This window comes from Colossoma macropomum, unplaced genomic scaffold (genome assembly GCF_904425465.1).
Source record: "Colossoma macropomum unplaced genomic scaffold, Colossoma_macropomum, whole genome shotgun sequence".
In the NCBI taxonomy this organism is placed as follows: Eukaryota; Metazoa; Chordata; class Actinopteri; order Characiformes; family Serrasalmidae; genus Colossoma; species Colossoma macropomum.
The window spans coordinates 95334-115397 of record NW_023495463.1 but is presented as its reverse complement, the minus strand read 5'-3'; the positions used below and the strand labels follow the sequence as shown (position 1 = coordinate 115397).

At 40.0% G+C, this 20064-nt stretch overlaps 1 protein-coding gene across 1 annotated transcript in view; it reads right to left on the bottom strand.

Moving 5' to 3' along the window:
- npr1a (natriuretic peptide receptor 1a) overlaps positions 1-20064 on the bottom strand; it is a 142651-nt gene that overhangs the window by 84495 nt on the left and 38092 nt on the right. The window contains exons 3-4 of the mRNA XM_036562643.1: positions 12806-12993; positions 4485-4598 (exon numbers count right to left, since the gene is read on the bottom strand). Of these exons, the coding sequence (XP_036418536.1) occupies positions 4485-4598; positions 12806-12993 (302 nt within the window). The remainder of the gene's footprint in view (positions 1-4484; positions 4599-12805; positions 12994-20064) is intronic.

Below are 20064 nucleotides of genomic sequence, written 5' to 3'. Positions count from 1 at the left end.
GAAGAAGCTGGCTTCTTGTTTATATTATATTTTTCATCCTATACTAGCACGTCAGCACATACTGAGACATGTTTACAGCCAAAATGGTAAAATGGACATGAAATTTTGTGGCTCGCAAGGTGGTTTGATTTTTGCTGAAAGGACAAAATGGCACTTCTTAATGTTGGGGTTGCCGACCACCAACCTACATTACTGAACACTTTTCTTTAAATTTTAAGTGGGAAATTTAACTTAATAACACGGAGCTTGTGAACTGGCAGTCTGGCATGCTACACTGTTCAACATCAAGCCATGGATGTGGTGGCAAAAAACCCCCAAAAAACAAAACGTAACAGGCCTGGAGCTTGATTTAAATAATTGCATTTAAAGGAAAAACCACAATCATAGTTTCCTCAGATTGTTCAGCTCTAAAAATTCAATTGTCTTCCTTCGTTTAGTTTTCCCAGCTATTAGTTCTGTGATTTTTTGGAGCCTCCTTTTTGTTATATCTGTGTTTTTGCCCCTTTTGGACTTTAAATTGTTGTGTTTTTCCTGCTGTGTGTTTCTGTGTGAAGATTACTGAACTCTGTATTTGTAGCCGATATTTGTGCCTGTGTGTTATATCTACTGCTGTAGCGTCTGCGCTGAATTAGCTCACTTATACAGTCAGGGCCGCTGTGTAGCTCAAACTGCTCTCCAAACAAGCAAATGAAATTCACAAAGCCCTTTCAGAAAGTACAGTAAAATTCCACTGCATGTATAATGGTTTTAGAAAACATGAGCTATGAAAACAATCCCTCTAAAAGCACATGGTTCAGTGTGTTGTGTGAAACACTAACAGCTTGTGATTTACGACAGAACGCAGCGCTGCACAAAAGCTTTTCTCAGGACGCCCCCCTCTGCAGGAGCTCCAGCTCAGAGCCGACACCATCTCATCCATACTGAGATAAATACAGCTCTCCCACACGTTCTCACACGCAGGCTTTCCTCAGTGAGAATATTGATCAGTGACTTAAATAGAACATACAGCACAAACCATTTTAGACACCGTCTAAAATGATATAAAACACTGGTGAGACAGACTATGTAGCTCTAACTGACTGATGATATGAATATGAGGCTTTCAAAAACTGAGGAACTGTAATAAAACATATTCCATTGGCTCAGTTTGGCCTCAGGAATGGCATTTAAGACTCACGACTCAACTCAGGCTCAAGACTGACACATGACTCGACTCAGACTCCAAACTGATTTGCACTCGAGACTGTCTCAAACTTGAGAATGACACCTGACTTGACTTTAACTCGAGACTGATGCATGACTTGACTCAGATTCAAGACTTACATTTCCACTCGGACTCAACACTAATGCATGACTCGACTTGGACTTGAAACTGGCACACAACTCGACTCAGACCTGAGACTGACACACGACGCGACCTGGACTTGAGACTGATGCATACCACAATTCGGACTTGAGACTTACGACTTGAGTCAGATTCAGACTGGAGACTGACTCCCAACTCGACTCAGACTCGAGACTGACTCACGTCTCGAACTGCACTCGAGACTGGCGCATGACTTGACTCAGACTTGAGACTGACGCATAACTCAACTCGGACTCAAGTCTGATGTACAAAATGACCCAAGCTCAAGACTGACACACAAGTCGGACTCAAGACCGGTGCACAACTCGACTCAGACTCAAGACGCACAACTTGAGTCAGACTCGAGACTGACTCCCGACTCAAACTTGAGATTGACTCACGACTCAAGACTGGTTCACGACTCGACTCGAACTTGAAATTGACTCAGAACTCGACCCGGACTCGAGACTAACTCACAACTCGACACGCACCCCAGAGACTCGAGGCTCGACTCAGATTCACATCCCAGAGACTTGACTCGGACTTGTGATCATCTCAGCTAGAAAGATAACACTAAGTAACTATCAACACAAGACCTAAACAGCACTGTTTATTTCTGAGATGAAATGCTGAGCTATGAAAATGTTGAATGAAAAGGTCTAAAAAGATGATTTCAGTTATCAGGGCTGATTATATGCACACAGTCTAGCTCGGATGCTTTTATTTTTTCTCCAGTTTGTAGCTGCCGATCCACTCAAAAGCAGAGCTTTAGTTCACTGAGGTTTTTAAAACTCTATTTTCAGCATTTGAATGTGGACTGATATAAACGTATGTATTTGAAACGGCAGTTTTACATGAGATGAGCTGCTTTAGGTCTCTGTATCTGACAGGCTGATGACTGGACTGTCACCCTGCGTTCACACTAGCAGGTGACAAGTCTCTTACGTTGCCCCAAGTTTGTCTCTTGTGTTCGAGGCCACTCGTGCTGTCGTGTGTGGGCGTGTACAGGGTCCAGCTTCCAACAAGAAAATGTAATAGCCAAAACAAATACATGTATCACTATTTTTTTCCTAAAAATCATTATAAAACATGTATCTTTAATAGCTAAATTTAAAATAAATTAAATACATTATTTTAATTAGACATGGCTAACAGACTATGTTATGTGTTTAACAGTTTATTAGTAGCTCTGTTGTAGTAAGTGCTTTATTCAAAGCCATTGTTTGGGGCAGCAGCATTAACAAAAGTGCTCTGGACAAATTAAACACACTCATTAGGAAGGCTGGCTCTGTTGTAGGACTCAAGCTGGACTCTTTGGAGTTTGTGGCAGAACAAAGGTCTCTCAACAAGCTGTTAGCCATCTTGGACAACACCTCACACCCCCTGCATGCTACACTGGATAAACAGAGAAGCTCATTCAGTGACTGTTACAGCTGTGCTGTGTTAAAGAGCGCTGTGTGAGATCTTTCTTACCCACTGCTATAAGGCTCTTCAACAAGTGTCCTTACTGCAGAGACGGTACTGATCTCCTGCTGTCTGAACTGTGCTGAACCTCATCACTGCGTCACCTCTCCTGTTAATACACACTGTGCAATATATCATAACCGCTACTGTAATGACTCTCACTGAGTATTTTAGACTGTAAATACTGCTAATAACTTCCTAGTTATGTTTATACTCATTGTAAACTGCCTTATATCACTTAGTGCAATACCTGCTCTCATGTAAATACAAAATCTGTCTTGTATGCTGGGTAAATATGCAAATATTCTCTCGTACTTTACTCTGACTTATGTTTAATTTTTTTATGTGTGCCAAATTTATGTCTATTTTTATTTCTATTTTTATCTTACATGTCGCTGTTGGTGGTGGCTGAACTCCAAACTCTATCTCACTACATCACTGTGGCAAAACAGCGTACAAGCACTTCTAAATATATTGGTATATAGCATCACACTCAACATTCCATCCTCTGAACCTACCGTGTCAGACCAGTGTTTCTTCTAGCACCTCACTTACCTGCCTTATTACCCCACTTATCTGACTGTCACCTCACTGATCCCTTTCTTTGCCACTATACACCCTTTAACTGCTGCTGCACTTTATGATCATAAAACACATTTTCTGTTATTTTTTTGAGGGGAGCTTTTACAAAAAAAAACACCAACACTTTGATTCATGCAGTTACTGAATAATTTGCCTTAGGATTTGGGCATGTACATTCAGATGGAAAAACTGAAATATACCCTGGAGAATAACTAGTTAATTTAATTTAATTTAATATTATTAATAAATAATAGCAAATGTCTGTCTGATACTGTGCACTGTGAGCTCCTGTAACCAAAACCAAATTCCTTGTATGTGTAAGCATACCTGGCCAATAAAGCTTGATTCTGATTCTGATGTCCCAGCCTCGTGGTAAGCCACCTCCAGCCACTAGGGGGAGACAAGTCACCACTATGGTGTAATTAGGGTTGAGGGGTGCTCACACGCTGCTTTCTGCTCAGTCTTGAGTTCATGCTGATATGTGCAGGTCTCAGACTAATTTTGGTGTTAGTTCCTCTCTCAAGTCTCGAGTTCTGATTTCTCGAGTATCTCTCAGCAGAAGTATTAAACTTTAGTTTTTTGAAACTCTTTGTTTATCCACCCTCCTACGAAACTCTTAACAGCGTTGCCATGATAGCTCAGGGGTGACGCACTCACCCCTGTGTCACAAGGTTGTGAGTTTGAGTTTTCCATGGGTGCAAACTCAATCTTCTTTTCCACGCTCACAAGTCTGCACTGCTCTGAACTGGAGTCCACCTCTTGTGCTTGGCCAGTGGCTTACCCCATAGCATTCTGGTATCTGAACAAGGAGAACTGCCATTTCAATCCCTGCTGGGGGTAAGCTAGCCATCACACTACAAGAAGCATCTGCACTCTGTATGTTTCTCCTCATTTATTAGGGTAATCTGTCACCTGTGTATACATGTCTGGTCAGTGGTAATCCCGGTGCATTGATGAATGAGGTAGAGGTGGACTGATAAACTGTATGGCAGCACCTACCAAGTGCATCTGCATACATACAGGGTAAGTGGACCAAACAAAGGTGTATATAATGTAGCTGGTAAAAATCATTTCTTTTGGTTCCGTTACTTACCAGCGAGTCTTCGACACTGAAGTTGAACATCTTCTTGGCATCCGTCTTCAGCTTCGACACAAAGGTTTTATATTCAGGGTTCTGAGGTTCTCTGTAGGTCAGAATCTTCACACTCTGTATGAAAGAACACAAGGAGGACGCAAAATATCAGTACCCCACCGAACACAGACTCAGCTACAGACATTATGTGTAGCAGGTCACGTTTCTCAGCTTTGCTTCGCTTCAGCCTTTCATAGCTCAGTAATTGCAACATCAGCAGCAGACTTGAGGGAATGTATGGAGACTGAAACAATCAGAGTCAAAGCACAGTCAGGATTATTCCTTATTGATTCTTTTGTTGTCTTCCCAAGCCCTTTTTTTCCTTTGAGCAGAGTCCAGCGAGCTGAATGTTGGTGGCTGAACTCCAAACTCTAACTCGCTACATCACTGTGGCAAAACAGCGTAAAAGCACTTTGTGAAAAAAAAACAAAACAAAACTAGTTTATGACAAACAACAGACCGCCCTCACTGGAACTGTGATGGAACAGAAAGGCCTCCCTCGTTTTCTCTCTATTCCTGAATGGCTGTCTTTCTATTATCTAGATGTCAGATGCAGTTCTCTGTATGCGGTCGGTGCTTTCAGTTTTAATCAAACAAGCTGCGTCTGAAAGCCCTGGCTTTGGCATTCATCAGCACTGAGCCCAATCATTTCAGACAAACGCGTCTCTGTTCGCCACAGAGTATGTCAAACAGCCGTCACCAACACCGTCCTTGTCACTGCACACACAGCGGCCAGAAAAAAAACAAACTAAAACTAGACTGCTGACAAAACTCTCCTAAAAAAAAAAAACAAAAAAATGTATATAAGATATGACGCTAGTCTGCTTCAGCGAATACTTTTTTGTTGAGAGGATGTCTCCCATGTCCCTGATCCAGAACTACATACGCAGTTTAACCATTTGTTTGAAAAGCCTATCCATCCATCCATCCATCATCTAAACCGCTTATCCTTCTGGGTCGAGGTGGGGTGCTGGAGCCTATCCCAGCTGTCATTGGACGGAAGGCAGGATACACCCTGGACAGGTCGTTTGAAAAGCCTAGAAATGCTGAAATCAGTTTTATAATTTCTTGATTTTTTTTTGGACGTGTGCAACAAGAATGTGAATTAAAAACACCCAAGAAAAACCACAAACAGGTCAAAAAAGCTGTTTGAATTCTTCGCTGTCCTACTTGGGGTGTAAACATACATCAGTGAATTACGATTCATCAATCTGAAGATGGTGGTCCATCCGATTTTGTAACATTAGAACTCTAATCAGTTATCAGTAACAATATTCAATAAGGTAAGCACTCACTTTTTAAAGGTAATTAATAAAATCATTGGGCTATTTTCAAAAAGAAAAAAAAACACTTATTTGCCATGTTTTGTGCTGTAAATGCACAAAGGCACAGTGGCAACACCAATAAACAAGGATGTTGTTGTCAACACCTCAGTCTTCCAGCATTTAACAATAAAAAAACAGCATAAAACTGCCTTAAAATCACACTTTTTTATTAAAATGTTTACACTATTTTAATGGTCATATCCTGTTTATTTAATCCTGTGCGGTACAGCTCAACATCAATGCCACAGTGGTTTGCATCTTTAGACATCTAAAACTGAGATCCAGAGCGCATCCTCAGCAATGATAGAAATAAATATTACAGAAATCATGTGGGTGTGGCTTTAGAACTCTCGCTTAGCAGTCTGGAGTTGCTCCAGCAGGGGGCACTAAGTTTCTGTAATGGAAGAAACAGCCATAAACCTCAGCAGTAGCTAACTAACATGTTTGACTGCAGTAAATGAGAGGTGAAAAAAGATATTGAGTTACTAGACTCAGAAATAAAGGTACTAAACTGTCACTGGGGCAGAACCCCTCCTGTCCCTGGGGTGGAACCCTCAAGGATACATCTCAATACCTTTAGTCAGGTAACATAATTGTACTGTCTCGTCTCCAGGCTTTTTATTTTATTGTTCTGTTTTAAAACATTAGATTATGAAAAAGTATGAATACTTATTTGGGTACACAGTTGGACCTTAAAACCACTGTTGTAGCTTTGAGGATACATTTACATTGGCTGTACCTTGATGAATAAAAATGTACCTGCACAGAACCTTCATTTCTAACAGTGTATTATTGAGTCAGCATTATTTATGTGATTTCCAGTAAAGAATGTGTGGCCTGACACAGGAGAGCAAACAAAACAAACTGTTTTTTTTAAATCAGTGTTTCTTATCAGGCTGGCTTGACAAAGCCAACTTACTGTTCTTTTTTATAAATGTTTTTATCATTTTGTTTTTAATCACCTGGGATACCATAGCAACGATATAGCAACACTTTAGCAACCACCTGGGATACTACAGCAACAGCCTAGCAACACCTTAGCAATCCCCTGGGCGTCCATAGCAATGGCCTAGCGACATCTTTGCAACCACCTGGGATAACACAGCAACACCTTAACAACCACCTGGAATTTCATAGCACTGACTTTGTCAGACCAACTTACAGTTCATTCCTGTACGTCCTCTAATCTGACAAATAGGATTTTTGTATCTTTTTTGACTATTTTGACAATTTTTGAATTTTTTCGTACCAAAATAACTGAATTTTATCAGATTTTTGGAATTTGCCATTTGAATAAATTACCACAGATTCTTAATCAAATGGCATCATTGTGAGGTCAGAACTCAGAGAGAAACAGGGACTATAGAAAAAAAAGATAACAGAAATCAGACACATCACTGAAAACCTGAAAAGATAAATTGATAAATGAGGAAAAAATAATCGATAAATATGCATTGTTTCATTTTTTTAAAGCCACGCAATATGCAGCCACATATTAATTTATTTAGAACATTTTCTGTTTGCACCAGAGGGGGCGACAAAACCATAAGACCTTCACAGAGTGTCAGTTTTGAAAACATAAATATTAGCACTGATGTTCATTCATGTACATCCCCTTCTAACTGTCATTATCATTCACATTATTTGTGAGATTCTGACACTTCATTATATGTTTATTTAATCTTTAGCTTTTTTTGCCAAAGTTTTTGTCTTTTTTGAAAATTTGGCAATTTTTGAAATTTTTTGGTGGCCAAAAATTTCAGCGTGTCTCTAATTCTGAATATACCAAAGTAGCTGAATTGTATCAGATTTTTAAAATTTGACATCTGATTAATTTACCAAAGAATCCTAATCAAATTCCATAGTTGTGAGGTCAGGGATTTACACCTCTAGCTCTTATTGATCTCAGTTTAGCCTTTGGATTGTACTCCTGACCCGTGTTCCAGGGTGAAGTGGGCAGTCAATCTGAAGAGATGTGATGCATCCCTGAGTGAAAAGCATAGTGCTCCGGCCTCAAAGAACATCTACCTGATGGAGAGAGATGTCACGACCTGTCTGACTCTCATCCTAACGCTGAGACAGGCCTGACAGACACAGGAAGGAGGAGCAGAAAAGCCGAGGCTCAGCAGAGACGTGCCTGTGAATTCAGCCCGGCTGGGACTAATAGAGAAGCCTCAGCAGCCTCTCACAGCTTCATTTACACAAGCCGGCGGAGGCTGAACCGCAGAGGCAGTCTGTTCTATAACATAAGGCCTGAGTCAAAGACAGCATATAAAACATTCTCCCTGCATTTAAGTGAAGAGATTTATGAAGTCCAGAGATATAAGAAAGCCAATAGTCTGATATTTGATTTTCAGCTGCATTTGGATCATACTGTTTAATTACCACCGATAATAATAATAGACATTTCCCTGTACTTTAAAAAGAACAACCCATTTATTATACTGCCCATTAGGCAGTTGCTGAATACTGATAATAAATATTTTAAATATATGATTGTATACTATATACCAGGGGTCGGCAACATGCGACTCCGGAGTCGCATGTGGCTCTTTTACTGCCCTGTTGTGGCTCCACAGCAGAATCAGATTTTCAGGTAAAAATAAAATAATCCTCCTTTACAGTAAAATAAAGCTCTGCCGGTCGTTCAACACAATAAATGGTCTTAAACGCTGAAGATAATGTAGCCTATATCTGCTAATTCACGAACCCTGCAGGTTGGCTCGCAGACTGCTGGTCACCATAGTAACGCAGACAAGAATCTTGCCTAGCTAGTAGCTAACGAAAAAGCAAAGAGAAAAATGTAAGACTAATGGACTTATTTGCATTTATAAGCACTCCAGCTGGTTTCCTGATATGTTTAATCTGCAACGAGAAACTGTTAAACACTAAAAGGTTGTGAGGCTGAAGTTGCTTCTCATTCGCCAGCTTCTCGTTTGAATTCTCCCGTTCCACCTTAAATGGAGCAGCAGTTACATTCTGGCACCTCAGGCACTAGTTAAGGTGGAATGGGAAAATTTGAACAAGAAGCTGGTGAATGAGAAGCGACTTCAGCCTCGTAAAAAGTCAAACGTTGAGAGACATTTTACAAGAAACTGTTCTACTTTTGAGGAAAAGTTTCGTGCTGGAGATGTGAGAAAAGCAGCTATAGCTGAAACTTAAAGCAGAGCAAAGTAAGCCTGCGTTTTTTTTATATTATATTTTTAATCTATACTAGAACATCAGCACATATTGAGACATATTTACAGCCAAGATGGTAAAATGGACATAAAATGTTGTGGCTCCCAAGGTGGTTTGATTTTTGTTGAAAGGGCAAAATGGCTCCTCTTAACATTTGGGTTGCTGAACAAATATTTTTCAATAAAGAATTAAAGTAAGTGGAATTCAGCAACTGCCCACTGACTTCTATAATACAGTAACATGCAAAAGATTAAAATTCCAGTCAAATTTTTGTTGGTTTTCAAATTGAAAATAAGTTCTCTACAGCAAATAAACTTAAATATGGCCCTTTCCTGTATTTTAGTGCTTAGTTTCTAATTAATTGTTTAACATATTTTAAACACGCTAGTTTTATTTGATCTCTAATATGTTTAATTCAGCAAATAAACAGTAACTGTGCATTAAAATATGCAGGCTTGTGTTGTCTGTACAGGACGTGTTCACTTATTTTCACTAAACATGTAATTTGACCAGGGGTGCCCAATCTTTTGCATATGACTGTCAGCCTAGTTTGCATCAGTGAGTCTGTTGTTGATGAAGTTTGGAGAAACACATTGAAATGACTGTCTGTAATCATGTGTGTGCTACAGATACGGCACATAAAGACTAGGCTGAACATGCTGGAACGTTTCCTTAAACTTCGCTGTATAAATGACCAGAGAGCTTTGATGTTAATTGCACACTTTTTTGTGCTTCTCCTTTTTAATGGAAAGGACCCTTTCATCATTTCATCATTGATATTTCCAAATGCAAATATGCCGTCTGAGCAGGACTTTATTAATGTTTTAAATCAGAAGGTTAACCCCCCAGCAGTGCTGAACAGTATCTGCTCTGAGCTGAAAGCGTGAGGGCGGCCCATTGTAACAGAGTTCCCTGGAGAAAAAAGAACCATTTTAATTGTGTTCAGTTTGATACAATTTAGATCGTCCTAATTTGACAAAGGCTGACATTTATTTTAATCATCATACATTTACTTTAGACTTATCAGTGCAGAGCGTGTGATATTTATATTCCCAAAACACTGTCTGTTCTCTTTCCCCTGCTCTTTCCACATGAGTCATTCGGGTTAATTATAATAATTCTACAATTATTAATCTCTCCGAGTGTGAAAATCAAAATAATAGCTCATTTATGCATTCTTAAGAACTCTGAGGAAAAAAAGAGAGAAAGATAACGGAAATTAAACACATCAGTGGAAAATCTGGGAAGATAAATTGATAAACGAGGACAAAGTCATCGATAAATATGTATTTTTTCATTTTGATTTTTAAAGCCACACAATATGGAGTTACATATTAGTTTATTTAGGACATTTTCTGTTTGCACCAGAGGGGGCGACAAAACCATACGACCTTCACAGAGTGTCAGTTTAACAGACTAATAAAATGCATATTAGCACTAATGGCACCTTCAGAGCTCATCATAGCTCAGAGCAGCTCGTCATTTTGTCCAATGCATTTTAATGCCCAGAGCTCTGAGCTGAAGCAGAGCCTTCGCGTTTCATTGCGTTAATTCTGTAAAAATCAACTCGATTTGTCACGACTACTAAAAAATTAAACTAATACACCCCCAGGAAACCTAAATCCATGCTTTCTTTCTTGCACTTAATCTTGCCTTTGCTTGCATGCAATATACATGGGCAGAGTATGAGCAAAGACCTTTTTACTAATCAATGTATTTTGGTAACGTTCTACCCTTTTAATGTTAACTGGGTGCTAATAATCTTGGGTAGCATGTTTGTAAGCAATATCCTCACCAACTACAAGGCTGATGTGGTTTGCTCTGTCCACACAGCTTTAACAAAATGGTCTACTTTACTCTGTTCAAGTTCGAGAAACTTACCATGCGAAAGCTAACAGCAAGCGAAAGCTAACCTAGCAAGCATAACTGAGTTAGCAGTGACAAGTGATGCTAAAGCCACGGTTTATTATATTTCCATTTTATTTTTTTTGTTTGGCTGAGCAATACCATTTGCATTTAAACAGTTCCATAAAATAGCAAAACAAGTCTGTACTGAAACAAAATACTTATACAAATGAAAGTGGAACTGGGCTCCTGGGAGTGCACATCACTGGCAAACTGACAACACCTCCTCCTTAACGAAGAAGGCACATCAGCGCCTTGACTTCCTAGGGAGACTGAAGCGGGGCGGCCTGCACACACCCATCCTCAGCTGCTTCTACAGAAGCATCACAGAGAGCATCCTGACCTGCAGCATCACTGTCTGGAATGGAAGTACCTCCATCTCAGACAGGAAAGCACTGCATAGGGTAGTGAAGACCGCCCAGTCACTGGCTTGAGCTTCCCTGCCAATACTGAACGGAGTAAAAGGAAGGCGTGCAGCATCAGGAAGGATCCCTATCATCCATCACACGGACTGTTTACCCCACTCCCATCTGGAAGATGACTACAGAGCATGAGGGCCAAGTTCTCCAGACTCATGGACAGGCAGTCACTGCTACACGGATCTACCTTATGGACCTTTAAACATTCTCACTGAACTGCTACCACAGCCACACTACACTTTACCTTCCATACTCCGCCACTTTACAATGAAACTTTAACCTTCCTCACATTATATGCACAGTCACTTTACTGAGTACATTGTTGTGTATTAATCTTTTGCTGTTGTGCTACTAAAGACTATTTTCAATTATCAGTGCACAATTTGTTCTTTGGTTAGTCTCTACTGTTTTGTGATAATGGTTTTGTATATGTGTTCGGATAGTTTACCTGTATTTACGGTATTGATTTTCTGTCTGCTGTTTAAATGTAACACTGTGTCCTGAAGAAACTACATTTCATTCTTCTCTCAACACACATGTAATGAGAGAAAATGACAATAAAGCTGACTTTGGTCCACTTCCATTTCTTATTTTTAGCCCTACCCCTTGTTAGTGTCACGTTGTCCCTTGGAACTGAGTTAGAAGGGGTAGTGGTTGAAATCTTCCCTATGAAATGGGATCCTCAAATAAAAAGAGCATTACTTCATTAACAGCTGCTAGCGCTGCTCGGTAGGCGACCCTGCCAGTCTGCAGTGATAGTAGAGGAGGGTAAAGTTCAGCTCCTCACTGCTGGGCTTTCGATACATTTAGGGCATCATATGCCTTCAAAGAGGGGGGAGCAATTATTTATTATCGCCCACCCCTAATTCTTCAGTGACATGAAGCTGAAGTCTGTTATTCGCCAGCTTCTTGTTCGAATTTTCCTGTTCCACCTTAAATGGTTGCACAGAAAATTTAGCTAGCTAGCTACCGAGACATCAGCATACTACTAGTGATTTTTTAAAACTTGTTATTCAAAAAGGACCGTAACACATTGAAACGACATTAAACTACGATAATATGTTTAATGTAATTTTTAATGGAGAAAAACTCACATTTATGGGTTTGTCACTTGCACAGCCATGTTACCGTTTTTTTTTTCCTCATAACACTCCATGTAGCCCTAACACTTCGGGACACCCTGCGCCCAAACTTTCGCATTCAACCAACATGATTTCGACAGTTCTGTAAACCACAGCATGACATAACTTTCCATGACTTGTTATCTACATTAGCCTCCTAGCTCCACTGAAAAACTATGGAAGCGATAGAAGCTTCACACCCCAAACATGTCTTAGCTGACTGAATACATTTGCTGAAAGGGAGGAAACCCGGTACACACATTTTTTTGCTGAACTATTGTTTTAAACAAAAAAAAAATATATACATATATTAGGCATTTAGACAAACTCACTTTAAAGGCCTGCTTGGCCGCCTCGTCGTCAGCGTCTCCTCGTTTCCATGGTTGCGCCGGGCGACTCTGCACGCTCTCTCCGAACAGATCGATGAAGAAGAAGACGTACTCCTCCTGGGGAAGCCTCTGCTTATAAAACTGCACCATCAACTTCCGGAACGTGTCCCACTTACAGCACACGTACACCACTGTAATCAGAGAACAGAAAAACATACACTTTCTCACAGCTGGACTCCTACAGCATTCCTGCTTCCATCCTACACTCCCACCTCGCTCAGACTCACTCTTATTCCTGCTTCACTTTGAGCTGCATTGTAATGTGTAAAAGGTGCTAATTGCTTAAAAAGTATTATTATTATTATTATTGTTATTATTATTATTATTATTGCGATCACTTCATTCACAGCACATTCTGTCCACTGCATTGATAGTACACTGCCTACATTTTTAGTTTTATATATACAGTACTGTGCAAAAGTCAGAGACCCTTCAATTATTCAATTTCCAGTTAAAATGGCCATTAAGTACACGTTAATCATTTTTCAGGAGATGTTTCTGATGACATTAGATATGGAATAATCCACTTGTGTAAGGAAGGAGAAAGTCAAAGGAAAATAAGTGCAAAAAACTGAGTTTCTAAAACGGCAGTTTAAAAAATGATTGAGCTACAGAGAAAATGGGGCTCCTAACAACCACCTGGAAGACCTGATAGACACCAAAACTGCCCCCATCAGATAAACAGCACTTAAAGCTTTCATCTTTGAGAGAGAGGAGAAAATCAAGCTGCTTCAGATCTGAAAACATCCACAGGTGTTTCTGTCCATCCTTCCACTGTGAGAAGACGACTCAGCGCTGTGGGTCTGAAAGGATGTGTAGCTGTTCAAGAAGAACCTCATTGAGAAAAGGAGACGGACACATCAAACAAAGAAGCTGAACAATGGACTGACCACCCCAGAGTCCAGACCTCAACATCACTGAATGTGTTCATTATTTGGATTGTGAAAAGCAGAAAACGCAAAACCAACTTCTGAGACTGAACTTCGGAAGTGTGGAAAACTAACCCTACTGATTTCTTTGAAAAACTGAAAGCGAGTCTCGTGAAAAGAATGGAAGCTGTAATAAAGGTAAATATACAGATTCTGCCTTTTTTCTGGCACTGTTAATTGTAATTAGGGCAGGTTTTGCCTGCTAATTACATAAACAAAGGATGGTCTCTCGCTATTGCACAGTACTGTAAATGATCATGTTTTTCAATGTGCTTGTTTGTCACCCCCTCACTGTCTCGTTTCTGCATATTGTCTTCATTACTAGTAATTATTGCTGCTGCTAGTGTGATGATTTGGGGGAAAATAAATATGCAATATGAGAAAGCCAAGAGAATATTTAGATTTGAAGAGAATTCTTGTATTGTGAGGCAAAATAGAACCCAGAAATAATTTACTATTTACTACAGATTTACTATTTTATCATTATCCACTCATGTAGCTTCACTGGTGGTTATAGATAGTAAATAAAATGGCACAATTCTTGTTGTACACATAGTGACCTCTGGTTCTTCTCGCCAACACTGTAAATAAATTAGAATTAGTACATCCATCTATAAGGAACCATCAAACAATTCCCCTTTAATTTACATTTATATTTAGTCTTTTAGCAGACGCTCTTATCTAGACGAACAGTAGAAGCCAAAGTGATGCTAATCTACTTGTACCTGAGTAATTTTCCATATACAATCTGTAAAGGACCATAAAGGAGCTCTTCTATGTGCCACTTAAACCTCAAAAGCCTGCCACAACGTACAGAATTTTCTAAAGGTTTGACACATTATGTATTACGCAATCACTGCCACATTGGCCTGGTTCTCTGTGAAAACCTCTAAAGACTCATTCGTGTTTAAAAGGCTGTGTGCTGATTGAAGCGTGTCCTGGTTCGTACACAGCAGGCATGCAGAGCGGCCGTAACTGGACTTTGAGTGCTCGTTGTGCTTAATTACCTAACTGGGGGTCAAATCGCCAATGCAATTATCCACAGGCACCGCTCCTAATAGGAGGCTTAACAAAGAAGAGGACGAGCAGTGATTACAGCAGTCTGCACCAGCGATGTGAAAAAGGAAGGTGGTGATTTAAATGCATTGATTTTGGAATTATAATCAAATATATATGGTGAGGGTCGTCAAGTGGCCAACCGCAGTCCGGATGTAGACTCAGGAAAGTGTATTAGCACTATGCGTAAGTATGTGCCATACCTTTTACACAGGCCACGTTCTATGTTTTATTTTTTCCCAACATATTAAATGCAGGAAGTAACCAGTGATTGTCATTAAAGAGTAACTAAAACTTAAGACCTTTTTTCATTAACAGCTGAAATGCACTGCTCTGTAATAATAAAACATACCAGCCTTGCTTAAAATGTGAACACATTCTTTCCAAACTGTACAAGTATCATTTTTATTGTGGTCAGTTCCGCCTCTGCAGCGCCCCTCTGGTTCCACTCTGCTATAGGTGTGGATGACGTGTCTTTGTACCAAAGTACCATGACACGTCACAGTATGCAAATCAATCACCCAACGTCACCGCCCCCTGATGACGCCCTACTCGCAAAGCATAGGAGCCTAGAGTGGAGATAACCACACTCACGTGCTGAGCTCAGCACCCCCAGCACCACCTCACAAGGCTGCGATATGCCAGTCTGTACCAACTGTAAATAACTCAATTAACCTAAGCTTAGTTTGTAATAAAGATGTTATGATTAGCACATTTATTGGTAACGTTTAACGTATGAGTAGGTAACCTGAAGGACCAATTAAGTGAGGAGTGTCATTATAGCTGCCGGTGTTGCATCTGATTCATGTTTCCCTTCACAAATCAGACCCTCAGGCGCCGCACTCACTGAACAGACATGAACAGCAAGCAACACTGGAACTACCAAAAGTGTATTCATATACTTATGTTCACTTAGAAAATCAGCAAAACTTGTAATTTGATCAGGGGCACCCAAACTTTTGCTTGCAACTGTATGGAAATGAAGCTACAAAAACAGCCCATTTTGAATGGATCATTTTTGTGATGTCACAAAACAGTATACACTTACATATATCTGTAAACATATTCATGCTGAAGTTATAAGGAGAGTTTCGGCCCACACTGCGTTTTTAAATGAGGTGCAATACTGGAAGGTCACCAGCCAATCAGCACAAAAAAGAAGGACAAAGTAGAATATGGCCCCTTTAAAAGCTGAGAGAGGGAGAAAGAAGAGGGAGGGAGATGAAAAGATGAAGTACAGAAATCATACTTTCACTTGAGCTTTTTCTCTCCATTCCTCTCTCTCTCTCTCCCTCTCTCTCTCTCTCTCTACGCTTTGTGTCACCTGTTTTTATATCACCTGTTGGAGTGCACCTTTGAAAGCATGCATTATTGCCCAGTAATTTTGTAAATAATTGATCAGTGAGGAGCTGCCACTGGCTAAACAGTGTGAGCTGCACCTGCACCTGTTGCCATGGTGCTCAGTAAAGGATCCACTTTGGTTCCCACGCGAGTCATTTATCTACATTCAATATATCACCAGGTTTCCTCTCTTTATATCATCTGTGCAACATCACAGTCACTGTAATGGACCCTTAGCATCCATCACAGCTGTAGAACATTAACTGACACGTTACAGCCCAGTAGTTTAACTCTTACATCTCAGATCTCTCTTTGAGGACCCCATTATTGTCTCTTTCTGTTCTAGCTCCAACACACCTGAGTCAGGGGATACAGCACTGTAGGACACGGCTTAACACAGCACTTACAACATGAGCTGAAAAGCCCAGAAATAAGAGGCCTCATTTTAGTAAGGGCTGCTGAAGAAACCCTTACAACAATGCACTGACTCTAATGCTGTGTTTTATGTGTTGGCGGTAGAGGGGCGATGGCAAACTGGATATTCGATTGTTTTCAATGAAGTCACGAGGGAAAAAATGCTGCCTCTGCCAGTGGCTACGGTCCACTGACCGAAGCGGTAAGCAGAATATTCCATCTATACTTCAACTTTTGCCGTACCAAATTTTGCCGTGAACCGCAGCTGTTTTTGGGAGCCATGAACGCTGAATATCTCACTGTTGAAGAGCAGGACCACCCAGTTTAATACAACAGAAACTAAATGAACACAGAGCGTCTCCTGCCTTTTTACCTTAAATAAAGAATCAGCACTGCTAACGCTCTCATTTGATCATCATACACTTCGCTGGTAACGCTGTGGCATCGTTTCCATTTCTGTGTGCTGATGTTGGCCGCATACTGCTATGAGGCAAGCAACGAGGCTGAGATGTGAACACAATGTTAGAGTTGAGCCTTCAGTTCGTGCCATAAATGCCAAAACATGATAAAAACCCAGCTCTACAATTACGCTCACTTCTGCTAGCGCCCTTATGGGATTTTAGTGGCATGTTAGCACTGAGCTAACGGTAATTCACATGAACATTTTTGTCTGTTCTACATTCAAAGCAGACATTTAAAGCTTTAAAGACATCCCATGTTTTATTTGAAGCCTGTAACAGACATGAATTAAATTATATTAATTATATTTTACCTTGTTGCAGTTTTACAGTGACTCAGTAAGGAGTCCTGGCACTGGTCAGGCTACTGTTCACATCTGCAGGCCACTGCACTGCCCAGCATTATTAGACAATATGGCACCATGAAATTAAAGCCTAGCATGCTGATTTTGGCCTTTAAACAGGCTACCAATATGGATGCTAAGCAAAGCAAGCATCAGTTAAACAGCTCTCTCACACAACAGAACAACCTCCAGACTAAAGTGTTTAATTTGACTGCATTTAGAAGTGAAAACTAGGAGAAAATTAGTAGAATTTGTAGGCATATTGTTAAAATCGCAGCATTAGGGCATTTTAAATCAAAATGCAGTGGAAAGTCAAGTCAAGAGGCTTTGATTGTCATTCCAACTAAGTACACAGTGGAGTGAAATTACGTTCCTCCAGGAACAACACGGTGCAACATGGAACAAAATAGACAGTACAGACAAAGTGTGCAAACATTAAACTAGAAACAATACAATAAATATGATAATTAATACGGACATTAGACATAGTAAACAGACAGGACAGTGCAGCGCCGACACAGCACTCAGTTACTACAACTTAGTTACTAAGCAACTAGTGATGGCCATTTTGGTACCACTCTAACATCAGCCAAGTTAGTTATATGATCTAAAATTACATTTTCAACCAGTTTTAATTTAGATCCTAATTAACCAAAACAAAAAACTGCATTATTTTATAAAACACTATTACAAAATAATGGAAGCCAAGAAGAAACAGCTCCCCAGCAAACAGCTTTCAGGCCAAACTTGTAAGAACTGCTGGAACAGAGGAAGAAACTGCAAGAAAAGATCATAATAAATACTGAATGACTGAAAATGATAACTCCTAATGTTGTCCAGGTGATCCTTAAAGGCCTGGACAATGTAGAAAAATATGATCGCTGGATTAAACATCATCTCTGATTGACAGGAGGAAAAATAGAGGGAATAAAAAAGTTCATGTTAAGTTTGGGCTTATAGATTTTTCTGCGTTCTCCTGTTTATTTCAAATCACGAGCATCAGTGCTCCTCCGCAAAAAGCCTACCATAAAACCCCGCGTGAGTAAACAAGGGTAGGAATAAGAGTGAAAAAAGACAGTAAAGTCTGCAATTTACGACTGGAATAATTCATGCTCAGTTTAATTAACATCAACTGTTTGATGATTTTAATAACCTGAAATAAGTGAATGCAGCATTTGGGTGAATTTCTGAGACGAGGTGTTACTAAAGGAGGCTGTTACTAAAACAAGGTTGATTCTCTTAGTAACACCTCCTTTTCCAGGAATCAATCTTGTCTTAGTAACACCTCCTTTTGCGGGAATCACAGCTTCTAGAGCTCGCCAGCTCAGCCAGCTAAGAGTCATTTTACTCCAGCTTCAGATTTGTTCCTGTTGTTAAAGCCTTGAAATATTTTTAGATCTTCAATAAGATTAAAAAAAAAAAAGTTTTTTAGTGTTTGAGCTGAAGCCTAAAATCTCCAAAACTTAAAATCTCACCTATCTGCAAGTACATAATAGTAACTGGAAGTGTGCTTTGGATCGCTGTCTTCCTGAAATATCCTACCTCTTTTTAGATTCGGCTCCTGCACTCTCTTTGGCACATCAGCTTCTAGCATTTGTTTATATTTATCCATTCTTCATTCCATATGGACAAAGTGTACTGTGCTTCTGGCTGCTATACAAGCCCAGGCTGTAAAAGATTCACCCACAACGGTTAACAGTGTTTTTCTCAATATGACTTTTGAGGTTGTGGCTGAAAGTTAGATTTTTGCTTCATCAGTCCATAACAGTTTGTTCCAAAAAGTTCCTGGCTTGTCTAAGTGTTGTTTTGCATAGTTGATTGCTGTGAAAGTTTTCCTTCTGGACGCCCTTCCATGCAGATCATGTTTGTTAGAGTACAGCTGTATTGTGGACGTGTGGACCACTACTGCTTCCAGTGCCAGCTGGACTTTGCTGCAGGTCCTTGGTGGTGATATGCGAGTTCTTTACATATCAGATCACATCTGATCTGTTTACAAGGAGTTTTATCTGCGTCTTCAAGATCTTTCTTTAAATGGTTCTCCTCAACTTCGATTTCTCAGCGGTTTCTGACAGTAGAAACTCTAAGCTGGACTTGTTCAGATATCCTTCTACTTTGCCAGGTTTTCTGATAGAACGCTGTGAGACTTACTGAAGGGTATAAACCACATCATGGTGGAGGAGAAGTGTGTGAATCCTAATGGGTGATATTTAAGGAACCCTGTAGCAGATAAAAATGAGTGAAAAATCTCTGAGTTATCCCAAATTCAGTTTTGAAATATGTTGTTTTAGAGAATGGAACATATGGACTATTTCTGCAGGCCTACGTGGCTATCCCAGGGGTCAGCAACATGTGGCTCCGGAGCTGCATGCGGCTCTTTTACTGTCCTGTTGTGGCTCCACAGCAGAATTAGATTAGCAGGTAAAAATAAAATAATCCTCCTTTACAGTAAAATAAAGCTCTGCTGATCGTTCAACACAGTTTAACAATAAATGGTCTTAAACGCTGGAGTTAATGTAGAACTGCTAATTCACCCTTTAACCCTGAAGATCAGTGCGCAGATTGCTGGTCACCATAGCAACGACGACAATCTTGCTTAGCTAGTAGCGAATAAAATGGCAAAGGGGTAGATTTAAGACGAACATTGATAATTTGGAGATGAA